The sequence below is a fragment of the Salmo trutta genome, chromosome 16 (genome assembly GCF_901001165.1).
Source record: "Salmo trutta chromosome 16, fSalTru1.1, whole genome shotgun sequence".
Taxonomy (NCBI): Eukaryota; Metazoa; Chordata; class Actinopteri; order Salmoniformes; family Salmonidae; genus Salmo; species Salmo trutta.
In genome coordinates this window covers 53899321-53925810 of record NC_042972.1, presented here as the reverse complement: position 1 = coordinate 53925810, position 26490 = coordinate 53899321, and the positions used below count along the sequence as shown (strand labels likewise).

Below are 26490 nucleotides of genomic sequence, written 5' to 3'. Positions count from 1 at the left end.
GAATCCATATATCGGGCAGCAACTCCACTAGGTGGCAATGTCAAAACAGTCATCAGTCTAAAAAGTACAGTACCGATTGTCATGACAGATCAAAACCATCTGACAGCACGTTTGTTGTCTGTGGCCAACAGCAATGGTCGTTGCCAAGTACTAAAAGAACTGACAGCATTTCTTCATTTGTCATTCTAGCAGCAGACCACTTGTCTGGGTGATCCATTTGATTCAAACTGTCCATATCCTGTCTATTTTCCCAACCATGTCACTTCCCTAATCTGCAGCAAATCCTCTTCCACCCCAATACCAATTAATTTGTCATTCAGGATAACACTACATGTCTCCTTAATGTATAATGTCCAGACAAGTCATTGCATTACACATCAAAATGTAATCTTATGAATATTTTGGATGAAAGGAGAGGTTGTTACATGCAGGAACAGATGGGATTTGTATGATTGTGTAAAATGTCCTAAGATCCCCTTTGCCATATTCAATGGTCTGGTCCTATGAGCTCAACAAACCTCAAAGTGCAAGGTTCCACCCAATGCAATATGCTCCCAACTTTAAAATCATATTTGCTATAGCACTTCGCCACAAAACTAAGATCACAATCAGTTGATGGAAGGCTTTTATCCTAGCTAAAAATGGCAGAAATTATAATAAATGTAGACAGGTGTGGCTAAATTAGGAACTGGCAAGTTTGTGCGGAAAGGGGATATAAGTCACGGTTGAGCAAAATCAAAAAAAGGCATCTGGCTCATCATACACAGAAACGCACAATAGGTAAATTGGCAGCCGTCTGTGGCAGCCATGCCTGAATTCCAGATGACTGCACGGCATGAAATCAAAATGAGACTGCACATCAAATTACCTGAGGGGGTACATGACAACTTGACTGAATATAAAATGCATCTGTTCTATGAACAACCAAGACACCAAACGATGTCAAACCCTCCTGAAAAGCTATAAATAAAACGTCAAATGGAGCATGAGTGTAGCAGCAAATGCCTGAACCCACACAAAGCAATCTGGCATGATCCAACGCTACACATAAGAGCCAAGAGAAACGCTTTCTAACAACCTAAATCCTAAAACCATTAGCTAGTTGTTCTTCAAACGAAAAACATTTTCCATCAACTTGGACATGTACAAGTGAATCAGAGAAGCCGCTCAAACAAAACTGGTACAAGGATGGGCAACTTAAGTCCTCTGGGGAGTGTCACCGCCAGTTCTTTCAAGTGAACAAGTGGTATGTATCCCAGGTCTAAAGAAGACGCTGATTTGGGAAAAAAATACAAAAAAACACCATACATACAGCCCTTAGGATCAGTTACCCATCCCTGCAACTAAACTAAAATATATATAATATATGGGGGGAAACAAAAAGCACAACAAACCGACAAATTGTGAAAACATAATTTATTGATTTCACAGTAAGAACTGTTTAAGATCTGGGTCTCTCCTTCTTGCCTTTGTAAAGGGCCAGCAGGGAGACGTTAGCCACTTTGACCACCTTGAAACGGACACCGGGGATATCACCGACGGCATGTCCCTTACGACCGAATCCTGCCACCAGAACCTCGTCGTTTTCCTGAAAGACCAAAGGAAACAAACTAAATGCGCAGGACAACACCAGACAATATCCAACAGTCAACTTTGAATATCAAAATTATTGTCCCTGAACACACCACCTGCATATTCTTAGATTACTTATGGGGGAGTCCTACATTTGTCATTGTAGTGGATATCAGGCAGAGCATAAGATATTGGTTTATATGGCTACCCAACTATGTCTGTCAGATCCTAAAATATCTGGCAAGTTAGCTAATTTTCCAGGAATGTATCAATCTCTGCTTATTCCGAATATGAGGCAATCCACAACATCCTACAAATAGTTACAGGTACACTGTTCTTTGGTAAGATGGATGCAATGTTGGGTTTGACTCTTACCTCAATGAAATTCAAGCAACCATCATTTGGAACGAAAGCAGTGATCTTCTTGCCATTCTTGATGAGTTGGACCCTGACACACTTCCTAATGGCAGAGTTGGGCTGCTTAGCTTCAACACCTCTGTAAGAAGAATTGGGGAGAGGAGTTGACACTTCAGACTGACAGTATATGAAAGATGGCATTCAGTGCACTGTACATAGTTGAGCATACAGCATTCACATAGATTTCACTGGATTTAAGTTTGCATGGTTATTAGTGAACACTAATTAGGGGTGTTGTGATGCAACGTTAGCTAACTACTTACACTTTCTCAAGTACGATTCCCTTGGCGTGGGAAGCGCCTCCGAAGGGGTTAGCCTTCAGTGCAGTGCCGAGATGGGCCTTCTTGTACTGTTTATCATGCCATCTCTGTTCACGACGATGGTTACGCAGCTTCCTGGCTGTACGCAGACCGCGACACTTTCCTGGGGAAATAGAACGGTAAACTTAAAATCATGGCGTGAATCAAAGTCGACTAACAAAACATAGGTCGACACATACAAATGGAGTCTAGAGAACCTGGCTAACGTTAGCTAGAATAGACAACGAGCTACAGTAGCTTAATGCATATGACTAACGTTAAGTGCGGACAATCCAGCAGCTAACAATTTAGCTAGTTCATTGCTAAATATTTTCGGCAGTTAGCCAGATTAATGCAGTTCGCTGGTGAACACTTGTTTTTCTATCACTTTGTAACCAACATTCAGTAACTAGCCAGCAGGCTTCGTAAATGCTTGGTGACTGAAACTTAAGGCAAAGGGAAAGCGCTTGCCGAACACCATGCCATGCTACTGGCCTTCTCCACGTTGCGAAAATCGCGCTATTTGTCCGTAAAACTGGGAATATATGCCTACAAATACAGCCCGTTTTTCCACGATTATACTGAAAGTTGGTAAGAGGACATTCTTATTCCATATCAATGTAAGGAATATGACTATATCTTGTAATCGTTCCGTTATAAAGGGAAAATGATCGTACCCATGTTTGCAGATTACGAGCCCAGGCTAGAAAGAAGGAATCCCAGACTCCTCCGCGGCAATGTCTCTTCTCAGGACCCCAGAGGTGGCTAATAAAGTGCCTGTTTGAGCTAGGTCTTTTTCAAAATGCAATTTAAATATATCTCAATTTTAAGTGTTTATTTGCCATGGGGCCATGGTCAGCTTGTCTCATCTGGTGTACTGGGTTTTATCTGTTTTATCTGCATGCTCCCACTAACCCCCTTCTTTTGTATTTTTCTACGACGTGCTTGGCCCATACTGTATACTCCATCTCACCCTCTTCCTCTCCTTTTATGTCCTCTCCTGTTTTAAGCCTAGTCCTGGACAAATAAATTATTTTATATTGAGCATGCTTTTTTTGTCCAGGACTAGGTGTAATATGAGTCCGGGAAACCAGCCCATACGGTAGACAATGAGATTATTCAAGAATACTATCAAAATAAAGATTGTTTTCTATTTGTATTTTGTATTTGTATTTATTATGGATCCCCTTGGCAGCAGCTGCTCTTCCTGGGGTCCAGCAAAATTAAGTAAATTAAACAATTTAAAAACATTACAATACATTCTCAACATATTTCACAACGCATTAAGTGTGTGCACTCAGGCCAATACTCCACCACCACATATCTACAACGCAAAATCTAATATGTCTAAGGCACCGCATCTCAGTGCTTGAGGCATCACTACAGCCTGGTTCGAATCTATGCTGTATCACAACCGGCCGTGATTGGGAGTCCCATAGGGTGGCGCACAATTGGCCCAGCGTCGTCCCGGTTTGGCCAGTGTAGGCCGTCATTGTAAATAAGAATTTGTTCTTAACTGACTTAAATAATTGTTCTGTTTTAAAAAACAAACATGTTGCAGTCATTTCAGTCGCTGTAGTAGCTGACGTGTTTAGTGTTGAGTTATCCGCATACATAGACATACTGGCTTTACACAAAGCCAGTGGCATGTCATTAGTATAGTTTGAAAAAAGTAAGGGGCCTAGACAGCTGCCCTGGGGAATTCCTGATTCTACCTGGATTATGTTGGAGAGGCTTCCATTAAAGAGCACCCTCTGTGTTCTGTTAGAAAGGTAACTCTTAATCTATGATTATCTACGGGACATTTAACATTCCCATTCTACAATATGGCCTCTGACAAAGAAAAAGTTATCTTTGTGGTGTGGTTTGTCTCTCACAGAACAGAAGGCTTAGGAGAAAAACACAAGAACCCAGATGCTGGGAACAAGATCAGTGGCAGTTAACACATATACACACATCTAAAAATACATAACACATTCTAACATACAAAACAGCACACTAAATAATGGTTAAAAAACAACAAAGCAGATAAAACAAATCTAGGACGACAGACTAACCAATCAAACAAGGGTTAGGGTTGTATCAGCCATTATCATAATACTTATGCCTATCCAAACATATCTACAAGTTCATAAGGGGTAGGTCTAACTTATCCATCTACAGACACAAAGGAAGGAGATAAATTATTGAGGGAAGTGGAAAGGAAGGAATAGTTGAGGAGACAAAAGAGTGGAGGGGAGAGGAGACACTAGAGAGGCAGAAGAGAAAAAGGGGAGAGGATGGGGTGGAGAGACTTTGACTTTATATTAGGTGAGCAATGCTTCCGCTCCAAGAGTTCCAGTCATTTGTTGTTTTCATTTTTTTAAGGGAAAAAATATATAAATGAAATCTAAGCAGCCAAATACTTTTTTTTATATCTCTCATGCCATATTCTCATTGCTAACATTATAGTTATTGCTATTCCATTATTTCAGTTCCATTGCTTTAGTTTCTGTAGTCTGGTGGCCAGTTAGTATATGAAAAGAAAGATACAAAAATGTCCATTCTTCCCCATCAGGGACTGGTAGAGATGGGACACCAGGTGGGTGCAATAAGAAAAACAGCAGTACTCAGCAACTCCATACACGGACTTCTAGCCACTGTCTTCTAAGTTCTATGAGGGAAATATTACTAGCTGATCACACAATTCATGTTTGTATTTACATCATGTAATGTAGTGCTCAGTAGAAAGTATATTAGCGAATTGTAGTTAGCTTCTCCCCAATGGTTCCACTAACTAGCAAGGGGGGGGGGGGGGGGGGGGGGGGGGGGGTTAAGGTTAGGGCTTTAGGGTAGGGATATCCTAAGGATCCCGGATAGCACAAACCATCTGAAGAGACATTCATAATATTTTTTTGTGCAAATTGGGGGTTGGAAAATAATGCATTTGTATCTTATTTTTCCCCAAATTTCAGTACACACGTCTTCCAACATATGTCAGGTAGACATACTACTCACACACTTTGTTTGTATTGCATATTTGAAATATTATTTACCTGAATTCCTTACCATACCACTAAATTTGTCACTATTGAAACAGTGAAAAAGTTGCAATAAAGGTAGAAATTACCCTCCATGCACAGAAATGATCATTTTGAATAACCTTCTATTACAGATACATTTTAGAAAAATTATTTGCATACCAAATTAACAAAACAGTAAAGACATGACTCTTAACCTGATTTTCAAAACCTTAACATTTTATTTGGAGAAATACAGTGGCTTGCAAACGTATTCACCCCCTTGACATTTTTCCTGTTTTGTTGCCTTACAACCTGGAATTAGAATGTATTTTTTGGGGGTTTGTATCATTTGATTTACACAACATGCCTACCACTTTGAAGATACAAAATATTTTTTCTTGTGAAACAAACAAGAAATAAGACACAAAACGGAAAACTTGAGCGTGCATAACTATTCACTCCCCCAAAGTCAATACTTTGTAGAGCCACCTTTTGCAGCATTTACAGCTGCAAGTCTCTTGGGGTATGTCTCTACAAACTTGGCACATCTAGCCACTGAGATTATTGCCCATTCTTCAATGTAAAACTGCTCCAGCTCCTTCAAGTTGGATGGGTTCCGCTGGTGTACAGCAATTTTTAACTCATACCACAGATTCTCAATTGGATTGAGGTCTGGGCTTTGACTAGGCCATTCCAAGACATTTAAATGTTTCCCCTTAAACCACTCAAGTGTTGCTTTAGAAGTATGCTTAGGGTCATTGTCCTGCTGGAAGGTAAACCTCCGTCCCAGTCTCAAATCTCTGGAAGACTGAAACAGGTTTCCCTCAAGAATTTCCCTGTATGTAGCGCCATCCATCATTCCTTCAATTCTGACCAGTTTCCAAGTCCCTGCCGGTGAAAAACATCCCCACAGCATGATGCTCCCACCACCATGATGATGAGAGGCGATGATAAGAGGTGTTGGGTTTGTGCCAGACATAGAGTTTTTTCCTTGATGGCCAAAAAGCTCAATTTTTGTCTCTGACCAGAGTACCTTCTTCCATATGTTTGGGGAGTCTCCCACATGCCTTTTGGCAAACACCAAAAGTGTTGGCTTATTTTTTTCTTTAAGCAATGGCTTTTTTCTTGCCACTCTTCCGTAAAGCTCAACTCTGTGGAGTGTACGGCTTAAAGTGGTCCTATGGGCAGATACTCCAATCTCCGCTGTGGAGCTTTGCAGCTCCTTCAGGGTTATCTTTGTTCTCTTTGTTGCCTCTCTGATTAATGCCATCTTTGCCTGGTCCGAGTTTTGGTGGGCGGCCCTCTCATGGCAGGTTTGTTGTGGTGCCATATTCTTTCCATTTTTTAATAATGGATTTAATGGTGCTCAGTGGGATGTTCAAAGTTTCAGATATTTTTTTATAACCCAACCCTGATCTGTACTTCTCCACAACTTTGCCCCTGACCTGTTTGGAGAGCTCCTTGGTCTTCATGGTGCCGCTTGCTTAGTGGTGCCCCTTGCTTAGTGGTGTTGCAGACTAATTATTTAACTAATTATGTGACTTCTGAAGGAAATTGGTTGAACCAGATCTTATTTAGGGGCTTCATAGCAAAGGGGGTGAATACATATGTACCACTTTTCCGTTTTTTATCATTTTTCAAAACAAGTCATTTTTTTTCACTTCACCAATGTGGACTATTTTTTGTATGTTCATTATATGAAATCCACTTAAAAATCAATAAATTAAATTACAGGTTGTAATGCAGCAAAATAGGAAAAACGCCAAGTGAGATGTGTAACGGCTGTTGAATGGAGTAGACCAAGGCGCAGCGTGGTTAGTGCTCATCTTGTATTTATTGAACAGAGAACACTATAAACAAAGAAACAAAATCGACAGCCCACAGTTCTGTCAGGTTAGACAACTAAACAGAAATTAACCACCCACAAACACAATGATAAAAACCCCCCACTTAAATATGGTCTCTAATCAGAGGCAATGAGATTCAGCTGCCTCTAATTAGAGTGTTGGTGTTTGCAACGCCAGGGTTGTGGGTTCGATTCCCACGGGGGGCCAGTACGAAGAAAAAAAATGTATGAAATGAAATGTATGCATTCACTACTGTAAGTCGCTCTGCATAAGAGCGTCTGCTAAATGACTAAAATGTAATGTAAACGTAGAGACCAACCTCAAACAAATCCAACATAGAAATAGATAACCTAGAATAAGCATAGAAATAGAAAATATAGAACATACATCAAAACCCCGAAACACACAAAACAAACACCCCCTGCCACGCCCTGACCAAACTACAATAACAAATAACCCCTTTTACTGGTCAGGACGTGACAAGATAAATACTTTTAAGGCACTGTATAATCTCTATTGTTCTCTGTAAAATGTTCAATGTTAATTGTATGAATCTGAAACATAATTGATTTAATTACTTATGCATCTAATTAATTATGTTGTTAAAAGTTAAAATGATCACTTTACCTATCTTTATTTTGGCAGAATAACAAGGGTTTCGGTGTCATGTGTCAATCAGATAATTGGAGGACTCGAGACATTGTTGTCATTGAGGGCTTCCACCATTTAAAAATATTCAACTGAATGATCAGCCAATGATCAAAGCCAAGACCAAGATTTACACCAGGACATTTGTCCCAAGATCCAGACCCAGATCCAGTGAGTTTAGACCATGACAAGTTAAAGACTGACTTTGTGTGATCTTGAGTGGTCTCAAGACCAAGACCACTAGATGAAGAGTCCATTGGCCCTTATTTCAATTGTAAGAAACTCAAGTAGAGAGAAGTCGTACAGTACAGAATAGCACATTATAGACTTATCTTTAAATGTAATAATAGAACACCTCAAGATATTCTATTGAAATAAATAATGAATTGCTTTATTTTCAAACATGAATTCTAGGAGTGAGGGTTTGGGATAGCCACCTCTCAATATAAATAGGTGTATAAACTATTATTTTGTAATATATTAATATAACAATATGTTTGTTATTGCCTTGTATTGAAATGATCACATTTGAGGTATGACCCAGAGGCAGACAGTGTCGAAGAAACAAAAGTTAATTTCTAATACAGGGGCAGGCAAAAGACAGGTCAAAGGCAGGCAGGGGTCAGTAATCCAGAGAAGGTGCAAAGGGTCCAGGGGCAGGCTGTCTCAGGGACAGGGCAGGCAGGGGTCAATGATCCAGTGAGGTGGGGAAAGGTATAGAACAGCAGGCAGGCTCAGGGTCAGGGCAGGCAGAAGGGTCAAAACCGGGAAGGACTAGGAAACAGGAGCAAGAAACAGAAAGGAGCAGGGGAACAAACGCTGGTAGGTTTCACGAACAAAACGAACTGGCAACAGACAAACAGAGAACACAGGTATAAATACACAGGGGATAATGGAAGATGGGCGACACCTGGAGGGGGGTGGAGGCAAGCACAAAGACTGGTGAAACAGATCAGGGTGTGACAGAAATAAAACATATCATGATGTAAAAACATTTTTGGAGGCTTGATTGCTTTTTTAAATAGTTTTTTTGGGGGTGGGACTGCAATTTGCACCACTTCTGTAGAATCACAAGAAGTACCAGTACCGTATCACTTTGTAGGGGTACGAGGTATTTGAGGTAAGTATGTACATAAAGGCAGGGGTAAAATGACTAGACTTCAATATAGATAATAATAAGAGTAAAATAATGAACAGATTAGCAGCAGCATATGATGAGTGAGTATGTGTGTGTGTGTGGCGTCGGTATGCGTGTGTGTTGTGTATATGTGTGTGGGGATTTTGTGTGAGAGTGTCGGTCAGGTATATGTGAGTGAGTGTCGTATTGTGAGTTTGCATAGAGTTAGTGCAAGATAGGGTCAATGCAGATGTTACTGATTGTAACAGAGAGGAAAAGTCCAAACAATCTTTGATTGTGTTTGATACAAGATGATTGTGTGAAAGGGTGAAATCCCAAACCTCTACCACAGATTATCATAATATTAGACTCTACTGCAACTAGTAACATGTTCTTCACCACTGGTGAAGTAAATGAGATGCTTTTAAAATTGTTTTTTAGCAGTAGCCTAGGTGACAGTGGCTCATGCCTGTTCCAGTCTACTGGACCGCCCATCACTAGACTAATTTGATAAGACAAGCTCTAAAAGCCGTCTTGCTTTATTAGTTGTCTAATTTAAAAAACTATAGAGCTACATAATTCAAGGAGTCATAGGCTTGATGTCAGTAAACCCAATGGGATCATTATTTGAGGTAAGCAGCAGCAGGCAATATAATTATTTTATTGTGACAACTGTTGTGACAAACTGACAGGTGCCACCACCCCTTAATGTTTTTCAAATGACACATATCACGAGTATTTGCTATTATATTGAACAAAAATATAAACACAACATGCAACAATTTTAACGATTTTGCTGAGGTACAGTTCATATAAGGAAAACAGTCAATTTAAATACATTTATTAGGCCCTAATTCATGGATTTCACATGACTGGGCTGGGGCCCACCCACAGGAAAGCCAGGCCCAGCCAATCAGAATGAATTTTATTACAGACAGAAATACTCATCAGTTTCATCAGCTGTCCGGGTGGCTGATCTCAGACAGATGGCTGGTCTCACGTGGTCTGCGGTTGTGAGGCCGGTTGGACGTACTGTCAAATTGACTAAAACCACATTGGAGGCGGCTTATGGTAGAGAAATTACCATACAATTCTCTAGCAACAGCTCTGGTGGACATTCCTGCAGTCAGCATGCCAATTGCAGTCTCCCTCAAAACTTGAGACATTTGTGGCATTGTGTTGTGTGACAAAACTTTATATTTTAAAGTGGCCTTTTATTGTCCCCAGCACAAGGTGCACCGGTGTAATGATCATTCTGTTTAATCATCTTCTTGATATGCCACACCTGCCAGGTGGATGGATTATCTTGAAGAAATGCTTACTAGCAGGGATGTGAACATATTTGTGAACAAAATTTGAGAGAAATACGCCTTTTGTGCTTATGGAACATTTCTGGGATCTTTTATTTCAGCTTATCAAATATGGGACCAACCCTTCACATGTTATGTTTATATTTTTGTTCAGTATACAGTGTATTATGATGCGTTTTCACTATTTTATTCTTATATTACTATTTAGATTATTAGAATATGAAACAATTCCATTGATGTAGGCCTAGCCTATGTTTGTTTTTTTACCCCTCTTTTAAATTGTAGCACAATCTCATCATTCATAGGTTACTGATGTACAGACAGAAGGGTATTCCAGTCTAGGAAAAAGAACATATCCATCCAGTGTCAACTGTATGCCAGTGACGAGGATGTAATTCCATTGAATTAACGTGTCTTTCGTCATATTTAATTTTCATACTGCTTCATTAACCCATGATCTTATTTTCATGCAGAGCTTTTTTTTATTCTTCAGATAACCCTGGTTTATACTTTAAATTAATTCCAATAGAGACAGCCTGGTATCTAGGTCATTTAATCAAGGGGGCACGTTCACTGTGGGAAAAAAACGGCAAGCATACTGACCTTGAACATTCAAAATGATTAACAGTGTATTTATGAATCAGTTTTCTTGAGGACAGCTGCTGGGCTTTGTGTGTGAGTGTGTGTGTGTTCTGAGAGTGGGTGTGACCGTGACACATAATTACCAGTCCATCTAGATTTCTATTGGCTGCTGCCCTTGTCAAGCAGCAGGCTTAGGCTTCGGCTGTTTTCGAAGCAGATTAGGAAGCAGTCATCATCAGTCGTAGTCTCATCTGGCCGGCTCCATGGCAAAACAAGACCTCTTTATGTATTTGTATTTATTTTCTGTCGTTTTTCTGCAGCTTTCTTTGTCTTTTGATCAAGTGCCTGCTGTTGTGGAGAAAAGGTAGGCATGAAAGGAGGTATTTCAACTCTAGGCTGGAGTCAGGCAGGGGGATGGATGGATGTGCAGGGGGGTGGGGGGAGAATGAGGTTCTTTCATAGTGTGATTGAGATCGTGGGAATGAGAAACAGACAGTTTTAAAATCCATTTGTGAATCTGTAAAAGCATTGTCTCTTTTTATTTGTAACAATTGTGGTAGTGATTTCCCTCTTACCTTGTGTGCTGCACTGTACTGTACTATACTGTAGTGTGCACATCTGCAATTATAATGTCCTAGGAATTTGTCAGTGAAACACAAGAGAAAATCCATTGGTGTTGCTCTGAAGGCATCAGTTTACAGGGCAAATCCATATATGCACTACAAAAACAGGCAGGAATGAAAGCTGTTACATCAGGGATGAGATGGAGTCATATTCTGTATGCTCACATGCTATATATCGCAGAGCCATCCTTCCTCTGAGGATTACACTATTTGAGTACAGGTCCATATATGCTAGATTGAGTATTTCTATTCTATTCAGCTCTTTCACTGCTGTTAATCTAGTAATCAAAATGTAAAATAAATAATATAAAAACAGTAATTTTGTCATTTCTGTAACAGCTCTTTTCATGAGTTTTACTGAATATATATATAATATATTTTATATTAAATAAAATATGTTAACTATGATGTTAACTACAGATTTGTTACTTCAGTTACTTCCTTTATTTGTTTGTAGTGTTTCATTGGACATCAATTCATTGATTTTGGTTATTTTGATCGACAATGTTATTGCAGTTTATGTTATTTCAGTAGCATGGACATAATATCCCATGAATTGTGTTTTATATAACTTTAATGAATACAGTAGGGAGCCTGGAGTCACCATATTTGGATTGAAATATGAGCTATCAGATTGCCAGGTAGATGACTCCAGTAGATGCCTGGTGCCTTGATTCCCTACCTTCTGACCCCTGCTTACTTTTTAATCATATTGTTTTTACATGTGGCATGTGGTCATGACCCTGACACTTACCTCAGCTACTGCATAGGCTACAGTAGCCTCCTGTCAACAAGTCCTGACATTTCCAGCAGTATTGTGAGCATGTACTGCCCCCAAAAATTCTACATCATATTCTTAATGATATTTCTATTCAGCTGCCTAGGCTACAACCTCCTGTGAACCTGTCCTTAATAGACAGCAGGGGCTTCTGATGCTTTCTGTAGGAGAGCAGTGTGATATTGTGATTAAATCAGGTGATGAATACACAGAATACAGTAAACAAAGTCACCTGATGATCCAAGAGGTGAGTATCATTCCAATTGCAATAATGAAGAAACATAATCAATGAAACAATTTCAGGCTCATTTCACTTGTCAAGGTGTCTTTTGTGCATTTAGGCAAAAACGAAACATGGACAATACTACTTAACATTTTGTATCTTTAACTAAAAAAGACAAAGATTCGTTCCCCTCCTTGTTTACCAAAGTAATTATTCGCCGCCCTGTATCCCAGCACCTGTAAAACATATGTGCTTTGTGCTCATCTGTTAGTGAATATCTGACTTCATTTAAAAAAAACGAATGTGTAATTGGCAACATATTGCCTCAAGGGCATTAGGCTATTTAGCCCGTCTGCATTCGCGCCTGCACAGATGGGGCTTTGTGGCAACATGTAGGGCAGTACGGGCTTTAGTCTTAGAGCAGATTTGATTTAGCTAGGCATGAACGTGCTGAGCTGAGCACAGGGGGCAGTCTAAAAGCAGCGCGTCCACCGCAATATTCCCTCTTACCCTCACAGAATAAAAGAAATGCCAGGCATTGTGAAGTGAAAGAGAGAGATGATCAACGGATCATATTGATTATATAATGGCTGGTCCATAACATGCTCAGGTGCAGCCAGTCAATGATGGCAGCAGGGCAGAGTACAGAGTGGATTTGTAATCTGCTGGTAGGGTGGGGTTGGGATAGAGGCAGGAGAAGGGAGGAGGATTTTGCTATCCACTCTAGATCATCACAATTGGTTCAGTCGTTTGAATTAAAGCTCCATTTTTGCTCGGGTTAGTGATTTTGGTGAGGACGTGTGGGTCTGTGTAGCAAATTCAGTTTGACACTTGTGTTCAGATAAATTATTACTCATTGTTTTGTCACTTTTTTATTATGTAAGAATGGCATCTGCTGGCGAACAAGAACACGGAGCACTCACTCCTCGTCAACTCCCAAATGTCTTGTTACATCACTGAGCCAGCCCAACACAGATACACCCACAGATGGGATTTCAGTAACAAATGTCAGAGAATTACACTTTTACACTGAGGTACACTGAATATGATCTATTCCTGTTATAGATAATAATATAGAATTTAACAGTAGTAAATTACTGCCTGTAATAGTATTAAACAAATCACCACGCAGTAGCATAGGGCCTTATTACAAGGTCAAGTCAAATGTTGCCCTCATGCTTTTAATAATAAACATATCAGATAAGGGATTATGATTCATGCAGAATATAAGTACAGTGTATGACTACAGATGCTCACCACCCACTGCTCAGATAGACCAGTAGTGCGCCAATGGAGAAATGTACTGGACACCCGAAGACGAAAGCTGTAGAAAAAGTGCTTTGCACATTAAATTACTGACATTTGCATTGATATTAAAGTGCACACACACATCAAATGTTTGCCATTCATGGTTAGGGTCATTTCCATTTCAATTCAGGAACCTAACTGAAATTCCAACGTACCTAATTGAAAAGCAATGAAGAAGAATGGAATTGGAATTTCAGTTTACTGCCTGAGGACCACAACCCTGCTGCCTGCCAGTCCTCGGTAGCCGCCTCAGATCTGGTGGGAAGTCTGCTAGCTACACTAAACCCTCTGAGCCCTAATAAGGATACCATGGTCTGGCTGCTGGCCCCCCTAAGTCCCAGTAAGGACACCATGGGCTGGGAGGATTAATCGAGCAGAACCTTAATCAGGTTTTAGCGTTTCCCCAAAGCTCATTTAATCTGGCATTATGGCAGTGATTAGATGCTTAAACAGTTAGTCACAGGATAATCTCTTGCACTGTTGAGGAAAACACAATAAGAGCAAACTAGGCCAAATACATTATTAGGGAAAGTGTTGTCTCTTTTTTAGTCACATCCACATTTCTAAAACACTATTATACATTTTGTTTTCCATGTAGAAGGTACCATCTCACAATGTCCGCTTGGCCAACCTATGGTTCCAGTGTTGTTTTTTAAAATACAGTACCACTCAAAAGTTTGGACACACCTTTATTTATACTATTTTCTACATTGTAGAATAATGGTGAAGACATCAAAGCTATGATATAACACATATGGAATCATGTAGTAACCAGAAAAACAAATCAGAATATATTTTATATTTGAGATTCTTCAATGTAGCCACCCTTTGCCTTGATGACAGCTTTGCACACTCTTGGCATTCTCTCAACCAGCTTCATGAGGTAGTCACCTGGAATGCATTTCAATTAACAGGTGTGCCTTGTTAAAGTTAATTTGTGGAATTTCCTTCCTTCTTAATGTGTTTGAGCCAATCAGTTGTGTTGTGACAAGGTATGGGTGGTATACAGAAGATAGCCCTATTTGGTAAAAGACCAAGTCCATATTATGGAAAGAACAGCTCAAATAAGCAAAGAGAAACAACAGTACATCATTACTTTAAGACATGAAGGTCAGTCAATACGAAACATTTCAAGAACTTTGAAAGTTTCTTCAACTGCAGTCGCAAAAACCATCAAGCGCTATGATGAAACTGGCTCTCATGAGGACCACCACAGGAAAAGAAGACCCAGAGTTGCCTCTGCTGGAGAGGATACGTTTATTAGAAATACTAGTCTCAGAAATTGCAGCCCAAATCAATGCTTCACAGAGTTCAAGTAACAGAAACATCTCAACATCAACTGTTCAGAGGAGACTGCGTGAATCAGGCCTTCACGGTCAAATTGCTGCAAAGAAACCACTACTAAAGAACGCCAATAAGATGAAGAGACTTGTTTGGGCCAAGAAACATGAGAAATGGACATTAGACCAGTATCTGTCCTTTGGTCTGATGAATCCAAATTAGAGATTTTTGGTTTCAACCGCCGTGTCTTTGTGAGAAGCAGAGTAGGTGTACGGATGATCTCCGCATGTGTGGTTCCCACCATGAAGCATGGAGGAGGAGGTGTGATGTGTGGGGGTGCTTTGCTGGTGACACTGTCAGTGATTTATTTAATAGTCAAGGCACACTGAACCAGCATAGCTACCACAGCATTCTGATGGTTGGGATGAGTTGGACAACAGAGTGAAGGAAAAGCAGCCAACAAGTGCTCATCATATGTGGGAACTCCTTCAAGGTTGTTAGAAAATAATTCCAGGTGAAGCTGGTTGAGAGAATGTCAAGAGTGTGCAAAGCTGTCATCAAGGCAAAGGGTGGCTACTTTGAACACATTTCTTTAACACTTTTTTGGTTACTACATGATCCATATGTGTTATTTCACAGGTTTGATGTCTTCACTATTATTATACGTTGTAAAAAAAAATAGTAAAAATAAAGAAAAGCCCTTGAATGAGTAGGTGTGTCCAAACATTTGACTGGTACTGTATATATACACAGTGGCAAGAAAAGTACGTGAACCCTTTGGAAATATATGGATTTCTGCATAAATTGGTCATAAAATTTGATCTGATCTTCATCTAGGTCACAACAATAGACAAACACAGTTTGCTTAAACTAATAACACACAAACAATTATACATTTTCATGTCTTTATTGAACACACCGTGTAAACATTCACAGTCCAGGGTGGGAAAAGTATGTATTTTGGGGCGTTGTCCTGCTGAATCATCCAAATTCTGTTGAGCTTCAATTGGCGGACAGATAACCTAACATTCTCCTGCAAAATGTCTTGATAAACTTGGGAATTCATTTTTCCGTTGATGATAGCAAACTGTCCAGGCACTGAGGCAGCAAAGCAGCCCGAAACCATGATGCTCCCTCCACCATACTTTACAGTTGGGATGAGGTTTTGATGTTGGTGTGCTGTGCCTTTTTTTCTCCACACATAATGTTGTGTGTTCCTTCCAAACAACTCAACTGTAGTTTAATCTGTTCACAGAATATTTTGCCAGTAGCGTTGTGAAACATCCAGGTGCACTTTTGCAAACTTCAGAGATGCAGCATTGTTTTTTTTGGACAGCAGTGGCTTCTTACGTGGTGTCCTCCCATGAACACCATTCTTGTTTAGTGTTTTACATATCGTAGACTCGTCAACAGAGATGTTAGCATGTTCCAGAGACTTCTGTGAGTCTTTAGCTAACACTAGGATTCTTCTTAACCTCATTGAGCATTCTGCGCTGTGCTCTTGCAGTCATCTTTGCAGGACGGCCACTCCTATGGAGAGTAGCAACAGTGCTGAACCTTCTCCATTTATAGACAATTCGTCTTACTGTGGACTGATGAACATCAAGGCTTTTAGAAATACTTATGTAACCCTTTCCAGCTTTATGCAAGTCAACAATTCTTAATCTTAGGTCTTCTGAGAACTCTTTTGTTCAAGGCATGGTTCACATCAGGCAATGCTTCTTGTGAATAGCAAACTCAAATTTTGTGAGTGTTTTTATAGGGCAAGGCAGCTCTAACCAACATCTCCAATCTCGTCTCATTGATTGGACTCCAGGTTAGCTGACTCCTGACTCCAATTAGCTTTTGGAGAAGTCATTAGCCTAGAGGTTCACATACTTTTCCCAACCGACACTGTGAATGTTTAAATGATCTATTCAATATACACAAGAAAAGTACAATCATTTGTGTGTTATTAGTTTAAGCACACTATGTTTGTCTATAGTTGTGACTTAGATGAAGATCAGATCGAATTTGATGACCAATTTAAACAGAAATCCAAGTAATTCCAAAGGGTTCACATACTTTTTCTTGACACTGTATATAATAAACTGTATCAAACCCGATGCTTGAAATGGTTTTAATTGTATATTTACATTTACATTTAAGTCATTTAGCAGACGCTCTTATCCAGAGCGACTTACAAATTGGTGCATTCACCTTAAGCTTTCCAGTGGAACAACCAATAGTGTATGCCTGATATTCTCCTGTCCTAGTAATCATATAAGAGAGATTTACGTTGATGTCCTGTAGCCAGTAGCTTACAGTCTACCATCTGAAATAATAATTTATTGTCTTATATTTACAGTTCAGGGGGACCCACATCCCAAGATATCAGGGTTCAAAACAGTGAGTTATTTTCCCTTATTGTCAATTGATTACGTGAAGTTTTTAATTATATTTTGAGATGTGTATAAAAAAATAAACTAAATTCACTGGTAACACTTCACTTTATGTTGCTCGTGTACCTGTGTAGTTGTAACACTGTAATAACTCCCGTAACAACGCTGTATTGACATTGTTAATACGCAGTAATGTTTTTTATTGAATTATATTTCTCTTTCGCTCCTTGTATACAGATGGATTGGCTTCCCAGAGCCACAGTGCTGCTTCCGATGGGGACAGTTCTTTGCTTGCAGTGGAGCACCCTCTCAGAAGAGTGCTGCAGGTACTATGTCCCAATTATCTTTCCTTACTCTCAAAGTGTGCACTTGTTCACTTCACTTCACTGACTTGAAAGGAAATGACCGGTAGAAGAAATTTGGTGGAACCTCCCACTAGCCCATGCCTCCATCAATCCAATGCTTTCATATTTACGGAAAGTATAGTGAACGAGTGCACACTTCAGCAGAAAGGAGAAATACACCGAGTGCACACAACATTATGAACACCTGCTCTTTCCATGACATAGACTGACCAAGGGAATCCACGTGGAAGCTATGATCCCTTATGTCACTTGTTAAATCCACTTCAATCAGTGTAAATGAAGGGAAGGAGACAGGTTAAATAATATTTTTTTCAGCATTGAGACAATTGAGACATGGATTGTGTATATGTACCATTCAGATTGTGAATGGGCAAGACAAAAGATTTGCTACTCAATATTTGGAAGGTGTTCCGAATGTTTGGTATATTCAGTGTAGACTACTGTGTGCGTGACTACACCAGACAGAAGTTTTTAGTTATCCAATAGGACCTTGTACAATGAGAATAGGTTTTATTCCCAATCATTTGATATTAACCCCAGACAGAAGGCATAATCTTAGTGAGGTAAACCATTAGATATATTGTCATCAAGGAAATGAATAAACAGATTAGATTATTCCTAACAACAGCACCCTTACACAATGTCTTATCGGTCAATGAACGCCCACTGCAGCCCCCACAATGAGATGAAAAGCAATCTGTAATAGTACTTCAGATTACTGTTGGTTGTCAATCAATGAGCCACCATCTTATCTATTTCTCTCTCCCTTTCTCCTTCTCTTCTGTTCCCTCTCTTCCTCTTTCAACCCATCCTCTCTTTCCCGACATCAGCTTTATGGGTGGCAGCTGGACTCCCCACACAGAACCAAAAGGAGGCTACTGCAGACATCGAGCACTCTTCCTTACTCTCCTCTGAGCGTGGTTTACAATGGAAAAACATGTATCCTGTTTAGGGCCAGGAAGATTGCTATAAGGTTCAGGAACAGCACTTTAGTGGATCTCACAGAGAAGGCATTCGGCCCCGATGCACCGGTTGACACCAAAGGCTCTATGTGCAGCAAAGATAAAGCTACGTAAGTCTGCTTAGCGGCTGTAGATATTCCTGCTGCAGTTCAAGATACATGACTCTTCCTCGCTCTCCTGATATTTTGAAGGATGAGGTAACGACAGTGCTATTGAATTTGTTTTTCCACCAGGCTTGTACTACGTTTTGGAGATGTGGAGGACTTGAGAGGACTTGCCATAAGGTTTGCTTCTTCATTCATTTTTACAGCCACATTTAGGCTTGAAAGACCATTCTAAACATTATCGATTGGCCCAGGGTTTTCCTGGCAGGTCACATGTTGGTCTAAAGTATATCGTGTGTGTTACAGTTTGGTTGTGATACTTGATATTTATATATTCTGTGTACTGTACACTAATTGTGTCTCTCTTGACAAGAGCATCTGCTAAATGACTAAAATGTAAATGTATAATCAATGTATGAACTGTTCCGACAGGCTACAGATGTCCAACACGTTCTATGAGTCGGCAGGGCAGAACTGGTTTACTCTGGACAGCGTACACATCCACTACAACTGGACCCACGAGGCTACGTTCAATGCCAGCGACGTGTACGCTCCTAGTACCTACTCCTACCACTGTCAACACGTCAGCAGTCTGCAGAAGTACGACACACTGCTTGTACCAAGCTCAATCACAGACAACTCTGCAAACTGGCACATCACCTTCACAGACTTCCAGGTTGGCATGCATTGGTTTTGCGGGAAGGCAACATTTTATGGCAGGAGGGGAGGGATGTTTTGATAGAGGAGCACGTTCTAATGGTTCTGTTGGAACCACTGTAGCTACTCCTGTTGAAATGTAATGGATAACTTGTACTGTTTGTTAAAACCATGATTTGTTAAAATTGCTGTAAAATAATAAGGAATTATCAGTTAACAGGACTCCAGGACTGTGGCTATATTAAACTCTCCATAATACAGGACAGTTTCTAGTCATACCGCCAAGTGGAACTATTGTTATACCATTACACTACATTGTTAATGTATTGTATTTTATTGTGTTTGTGTATGAACCCAGAAATGTTCATGTTTATTTTTTTTAAAGAGTTACATGATCTAGAAATCCACAAGAATAGTTTTTATGTAATAACCTTTATGTGTTATGTATGGAATCTTTACATTGTTTACTTTACTTGAAGATCTCACTTTTATATTTCTCTTTGCCCGACAGTTACAATCGTTCAACGTGCTGTCCAACAAGTTTGCCTCAGCCAGCGACTGTGCTACGTTCTTCACTCCGGCAATCCTCATGGGTCTGATCACCTCTCTCATCCTTCTCCTGGTCCTGGCCTACGCTCTGCACATGGTGGTGCACCTCAAACACATCGACACCTACGAAGAGCACAAGACTACTGTCTACTTCCCTCGCAGCTCAGAGACTGCAGAATGCACCGATGCCACCGGCTCCACCGCCACTGAGAAAAACAGCTTGTAGGACTCTGTTTCCCAGGATCCACCTCAGTCTCCACCACTAGGAGTATAGACCGTTTCTGTAGTTGTCAGAAAGTGACTGTGCAGGGGCTCTGACTGAGACCCCCGATGGCTGGCAGACCGACTGATTGACTGACTCAACTCTAGATATAAAGCAACCTCCCATACTGAAGGACATGGTCATGTTGCCTGGACTTGATATGGTTGTCCACTGTGGCATTGCTGGGCTCAGGCAGTGGTTATCCAAGCCCGGTAGATCCAATACTTTGCGGCTCAGTATCATCTGGTGGATTTGGAAACAACTTCGGAGGACACTAATCCTGAGACATTAACCACTTATCTGGCATTGCAAGTGAAAAATAAACGAATAATTATGTACTCTTGAATGAAATTCAAACTGTTAAAAGCACAAAAAAACGATTTATTTAGTTCCTTGTCAGTACTATAAATGCTGGTATATTGGATAAAGAAGTTTCATTTTAATATCCATACCCTAAACGATACATACTGTAAAGGGTATGCAGTATATTCTATTATGTAATTAATTAATCTTTGTTGGATACGCAATTGGTGACATTCTGTTTCAGACCTGCAGAGGATGTGTTTTCAAGAACTTGTCTTAGTGCGAGCATTTGTGAAAATAATACTGTATGTGAGTTCTGGTTTTGTAAATTTTATTTGGTGTTTTTAATTTCTCAAATGTGTATTCTTCTTACAAGGTGCGTCTTCAATAGTTTTCCAGTTAAAACATTATATAGTCATTGAACTATTTAAAAAGCAGTTCATTAAATCAATTGCCAGAACCACATCAACAATTTACTGTGATATGCATCATGCCTGTGGCTAGAAAAAACATTTGCATACAACAGTACCCTACTCTGATGCGCAAAATTGTAAACATTTTCTAAGAACCTATTGTTATGTACGTTTCATTTATCTGTAGGCTATGTGTTTGGACAAAATAAACCCAAGTTGGCTCAAAGGTGTCCATTGCAATCTATCAAAATGGAAGAGTAGTGTGGAAGTTTAAAGGTCCAATTCAGCCATTTTTATATCAATATCAAATCATTTCTGGGTAAAAATCAGGTACCTGTAATAGATTTCTAGAAAATTTAGCAAAAATACCTTTTTGGCTAACAACTATTTCTCAAGCAAGAATTTTGTTAGGGCTATCTGGGAGTGGTCTAGGTGGCAAGAGAAAAACTGAAAACTAGCTGTTATTGGCAGAGAGGTTTGGAACTCTCTTTGTTATTGATCTATTAACCAATTTACAGCATGGTGATGTCACCATGGAAAGCCGAAACTCTCGCCCATGTAAACCAAACCTGCTGATTAAAAGGTCCTGTGTAGATTGTCATTTCAACCAGCAACTACAAGGAAATAACACTTACCATGCTAGTTTCATCAGCTGTAGTACAATATGATATAAAACATAGTAAAAAACAATTTTAACTGCACTGGGCCTTTAACATATTAATAAATGTTGTTTGATTCTTGCATGGAAAGAGATCTCTCACTGAGTGGAGGCACTGGAGTTGTAAAATATTCAGTCCCAGGCCAGATCCGAGTCGGTAGAGCATGAGTCTCTTAATCTGAGGGTTGTAGGTTCGAACCCTCACATTAGGCAATGCTTTTCTCCAGGGTAGAATGAACTCACCCTGCAAACTGCAATCCACCTCCTCTAAAGGTTAGGTTTACCAACATGCATTGCAGATGTGTCAGCTGCTGTGCTTAGCTAGTGAAAGCGCCTGTCTTATAAACAGGAGACCTTGGGCTCCAATTCCAGTGGTGCCTGGGCTCATAACTGTTATCAATGTCCTACAGTACCTATTGATCATGGAATGTCCTCTTGAATGGTGTGAAAAGGGTTCTGTCTCTGGACAAGAAATAGACAGGCAGACGGTTAAAGAATTTTTTTTGCTCGAAGTGAGGCTCAAATTCACAACCTGGTCTTTGCTCTGCTACATACTGCTGTAAATGTGCTCAACGATTGCATCACTAGACTTTGCACAAATTATATTCGGTCCCAAGTCAAAAATAGGGGAGAGTTGTCAAGCATTATATTTTTGCTTTGGGGAGGGTAGTGTGTTTTTTTTATTGGGAACTATGCTTTTCCGCGCACTAAATTTTATTATAAACTGTGTGGTTTGAGCCCTGAATGCTGATTAGCTGACACCCGAGATATATCATACCGTATATCAGTGGAGGCTCCTCAGAGTGTCACATCTGTGTGTAGGAAAGGACCAAGGCGCAGCGTGAATATCGTTCCACATATTTTATTTAAATGTGAAACTTCGCAATACAAACAATAAACTATAAACGAACAACAAACCGTGACGACAGAAGTGCAACATGCACTAACTCAAAATAATCTCCCACAAAACAAAGGTGGGAAAAACAACTACTTAAATATGATCCCCAATTAGAGACAACGATGACCAGCTGCCTTTAATTGGGGATCATCCAAAAAAAACAATATAGAAAAACAGAAACTAGAACCAAACATTGAACATTTTTAGTAGAATAAACCCCCCAGTCACACCCTGACCTACTCTACCATAGAAAATAAGAGCACTCAATGGTCAGGACATGACACAGAGGTAGGAATGACCTTCCTCCTCAGTGAATTTAATACAAATAAAAATAGTGAAACATTAAAAAAGTTCTCATTTTTAGATAAAACTATACTAAATATATTCACGTCACCAAATAAATGATTAAAACACACTGTTTTGCAATGAAGGTCTATAGTAGCCTCCATGGTGTAGGCGGAGGACATCTATTTTCCGTTTTCCTCTGGGTATATTGACATCAATGCAAAACCTCAGAGGCTCATGGTTCTGACCCCCTTCCATAGACTTACACAGTAATTATGGCAACTTCCGGAGGACGTCCTCCAACCTATCAGTGCTCTTGCAGCATGAAGTGACATTTTGTCCACCCAATCAAAGGATCAATCAATGAATCTATTACTGAAAGTACAAGTTTGTCACGTCCTGACCAGCAGATGGAGCTATTGTTTTAGTTTTGGGGTCAGGACGTGACAGTTTTGTGCATGGGAATGTTTGTATTGTTGATTGGGACTTCCAATTGAAGGCAGGTGTGTTGAGTTGCCTTTGATTGGAAGTCCTATATAGGTGTGTGTGTTTTTCTTTGGGGTTGTGGGTGGTTGTTTTTGCACTGCGTTTGTAGAGCCTGTAAAACTGTTGCTGCTGTCTTGTTAATTGTTTTTCACCGTGGATGCTTTACTCTTTTTTTGAATTAAACTATGAGTATCCACATACCTGCTGCGCCTTGGTCCATTTCTGAAGACAGCCGTTACAGAACCACCCACCAAAGGACCAAGCAGCAGAAGAGGAGGAAGCCACAGGAGAGAAAAAGGGAGGAATGGACATGGGAGGACGTCCTGGACGGCAAGGGAGCCTACACCTGGGAAGAGATCCTGGCCGGAAGGGATCGCCTCCCATGGGAACAGGTGGAGGCACTCAGGAGAGTGGAGGCAGCTGGACAGAGGAACCAACGGGAACGTTATGCTGGAACACGGTTGGGTAGGAAACCCGAGAGGCAGCCCCAAGATTTTTTTTGGGGGGGGCACACGGGTAGCTTGGCCAGGCCAGGGAAGAGCCGTAAGCCAGCTACCCGTGACTACAGGGAGGTGCGTATGAGGTGGAGGGCGCCATGTTACGCTGAGGTACGCACCATCTCGCCTATACGGACACACAGCCCAGTCCGCCCGGTACCAGTGCCCCGCAGGTGCCAGGGCAAGGTGAGCATCGAGCCGGAAGGGGTGAAGCCAACCCTGCACTCAAGACCGCCAGTGCGCCCTTTCGGTCCGGTGTTTCCCGCTAGACGCACTAGCATGGAGGTGCGTGTCTCTAGGCTGGCATGCCAGTACCAGCCCCACGCATCAGGAGTCTAGTGCGTCAGCCCAGCCTCGCCAGGCGTAAGTCGCCAGAGCTGCCCGCCAGTCAACAGTCGCCAGAGCCGCCCGCCAGTCAACAGTCGCCAGAGCCGCCCGCCAGTCAACAGTCGCCAGAGCCGCCCGCCAGTCAACAGTCGCCAGAGCCGCCCGCCAGTCAACAGTCGCCAGAGCCGCCCGCCAGTCAACAGTCGCCAGAGCCGCCCGCCAGTCAACAGTCGCCAGAGCCGCCCGCCAGTCAACAGTCGCCAGAGCCGCCCGCCAGTCAACAGTCGCCAGAGACGCGCCCGCCAGTCAGGAGTCGCCAGAGCCGCCCGCCAGTCAGGAGTCGCCAGAGCCGCCCGCCAGTCAGGAGTCGCCAGAGCCGCCCGCCAGTCAGGAGTCGCCAGAGCCGCCCGCCAGTCAGGAGTCGCCAGAGCCGCCCGCCAGTCAGAAGCCGCCAGAGCGGCCCGACTTCCCGGAACTGCCAGGGCGGCCTGACTTCCCGGAACTGCCAGGGTGGCCCGACTGCCCGGTTCTGCCAGGGTGGCCCGACTGCCCGGTTCTGCCAGGGTGGCCCGACTGCCCGGTTCTGCCAGGGTGGCCAGACTGCCCGGTTCTGCCAGGGTGGCCAGACTGCCCGGTTCTGCCAGGGTGGCCAGACTGCCTGGTTCTGCCAGACTGCCCGGTTCTGCCAGAGTGGCCCGACTGCCCGGTTCTGTCAGAGGTGCCCGCCTGCCCTGATCTGCCAGGGTGCCCTGCCTGTCAGGATCTGCCAGAGTGGCCCTCCTGCCCTCCGGCCCAGCCCGAGTGGCCCTCCTGCCCTCCGGCCCAGCCCGAGTGGCCCTCCTTCCCTCCGGCCCAGCCCGAGTGGCCCTCCTTCCCTCCGGCCCAGCCCGAGTGGCCCTCCTGCCCTCCGGCCCAGCCCGAGTGACCCTCCTGCCCTCCGGCCCAGCCCGAGTGGCCCTCCTGCCCTCCGGCCCAGCCCGAGTGGCCCTCCTGCCCTCCGGCCCAGCCCGAGTTGCCCTCCTGCCCTCCGGCCCAGCCCGAGTGGCCCTCCTGTCCTCCGACCCAGCCCGAGTGGTCCGTCTGCCAGGGTCAGCCCGAGTGGCCCGTCTGCCCGGCGCAGTTATCGGCGCCACCAAAGTGGGCGACGCCGAAGGTGGAGCGAGGTCCACGTCCTGCACCGGAGCCACCTCCAGGATAGGTGGGTTGGGGAGGGAGGGTGTAGCACAGTGCCGTCGGTGACGGCAGCCACCCTCCCTTCCCTCCCTTATTGTTTAGGGGTTATTGTTTATGGGTTTTTTGTTGGTGTTTTCTGTTGGTAGGTGCATTCCGGGGTCTGCACCTTGAGGGGGGGTACTGTCACGTCCTGACCAGCAGATGGAGCTATTGTTTTAGTTTTGGGGTCAGGACGTGACAGTTTTGTGTATGGGAATGTTTGTATTGTTGATTGGGACTTCCAATTGAAGGCAGGTGTGTTGAGTTGCCTTTGATTGGAAGTCCTATATAGGTGTGTGTGTTTTTCTTTGGGGTTGTGGGTGGTTGTTTTTGCACTGCGTTTGTAGAGCCTGTAAAACTGTTGCTGCTGTCTTGTTAATTGTTTTTCACCGTGGATGCTTTACTCTTTTTTTGAATTAAACTATGAGTATCCACATACCTGCTGCGCCTTGGTCCATTTCTGAAGACAACCGTTACAAAGTTACAGTTTGCTAGCACTGCACTGCACTGCATAACATGTGGTGAGTAGTTGACACAAAGAGAGAGAAAGGCAATAGTTGAACAGTTTTCAACAAATTAATTTCTTTAAAAATGAAGGAGAAGTGAGAGAGAGCGAGAGATACAGAGAGCTAGCTATATATATATACACTACCGTTCAAAAGTTTGGGGTCACTTAGAAATGTCCTTGTTTTTGAAAGAAAGGCCATTTTTGGGTCCATTAAAATAACATCACATTGATCAGAAATACAGTGTAGACATTGTTAATGTTGTAAATGACTATTGTAGCTGGAAACGGCAGTTTAATTTGTGGAATATCTACATAGGCGTACAGAGGCCCATTATCAGCAACGATCACTCCTGTGTTCCAATGGCACATTGTGTTAACTAATCCAAGTTTATCATTTTGAAAGGCTAATTGATCATTAGAAAACCCTTTTGCAATTATGTTAGCACACCTGAAAACTGTTGTGCTGATTAAAGAAGCAATACTACTGGCCTTCTTTAGACTAGTTGAGTATCTGGAGCATCAGCATTTGTGGGTTCAATTACAGGCTCAAAATGGCCAGAAACAAAGGACTTTCTTCTGAAACTCGTCAGTCTATTCTTGTTCTGAGAAATGAAGG

At 41.9% G+C, this 26490-nt stretch overlaps 2 protein-coding genes across 2 annotated transcripts; one reads left to right on the top strand and one right to left on the bottom strand.

The window, feature by feature from the left end:
* Positions 1–1399: 1399 nt before the first annotated feature.
* Positions 1400–3060, bottom strand: rps23 (ribosomal protein S23). Its single transcript, XM_029694954.1, has 4 exons — positions 2966–3060; positions 2253–2412; positions 1948–2068; positions 1400–1588 (listed from the first exon to the last, which is right to left on the bottom strand). Exons 1-4 carry the CDS (start codon positions 2967–2969, stop codon positions 1442–1444), a joined length of 432 nt encoding a protein of 143 aa, XP_029550814.1. The 5' UTR covers positions 2970–3060; the 3' UTR covers positions 1400–1441.
* Positions 3061–11009: 7949 nt separating this feature from the next.
* On the top strand, positions 11010–21229 carry atp6ap1la (ATPase H+ transporting accessory protein 1 like a). The gene is made up of 7 exons (XM_029694953.1): positions 11010–11158; positions 17355–17395; positions 17626–17714; positions 18584–18825; positions 18949–18999; positions 19252–19495; positions 19988–21229. The coding sequence occupies exons 1-7, from the start codon at positions 11058–11060 to the stop codon at positions 20249–20251; spliced, it is 1032 nt and encodes a 343-aa protein (XP_029550813.1). The 5' UTR covers positions 11010–11057; the 3' UTR covers positions 20252–21229.
* The last annotated feature ends 5261 nt before the right edge of the window (positions 21230–26490 follow it).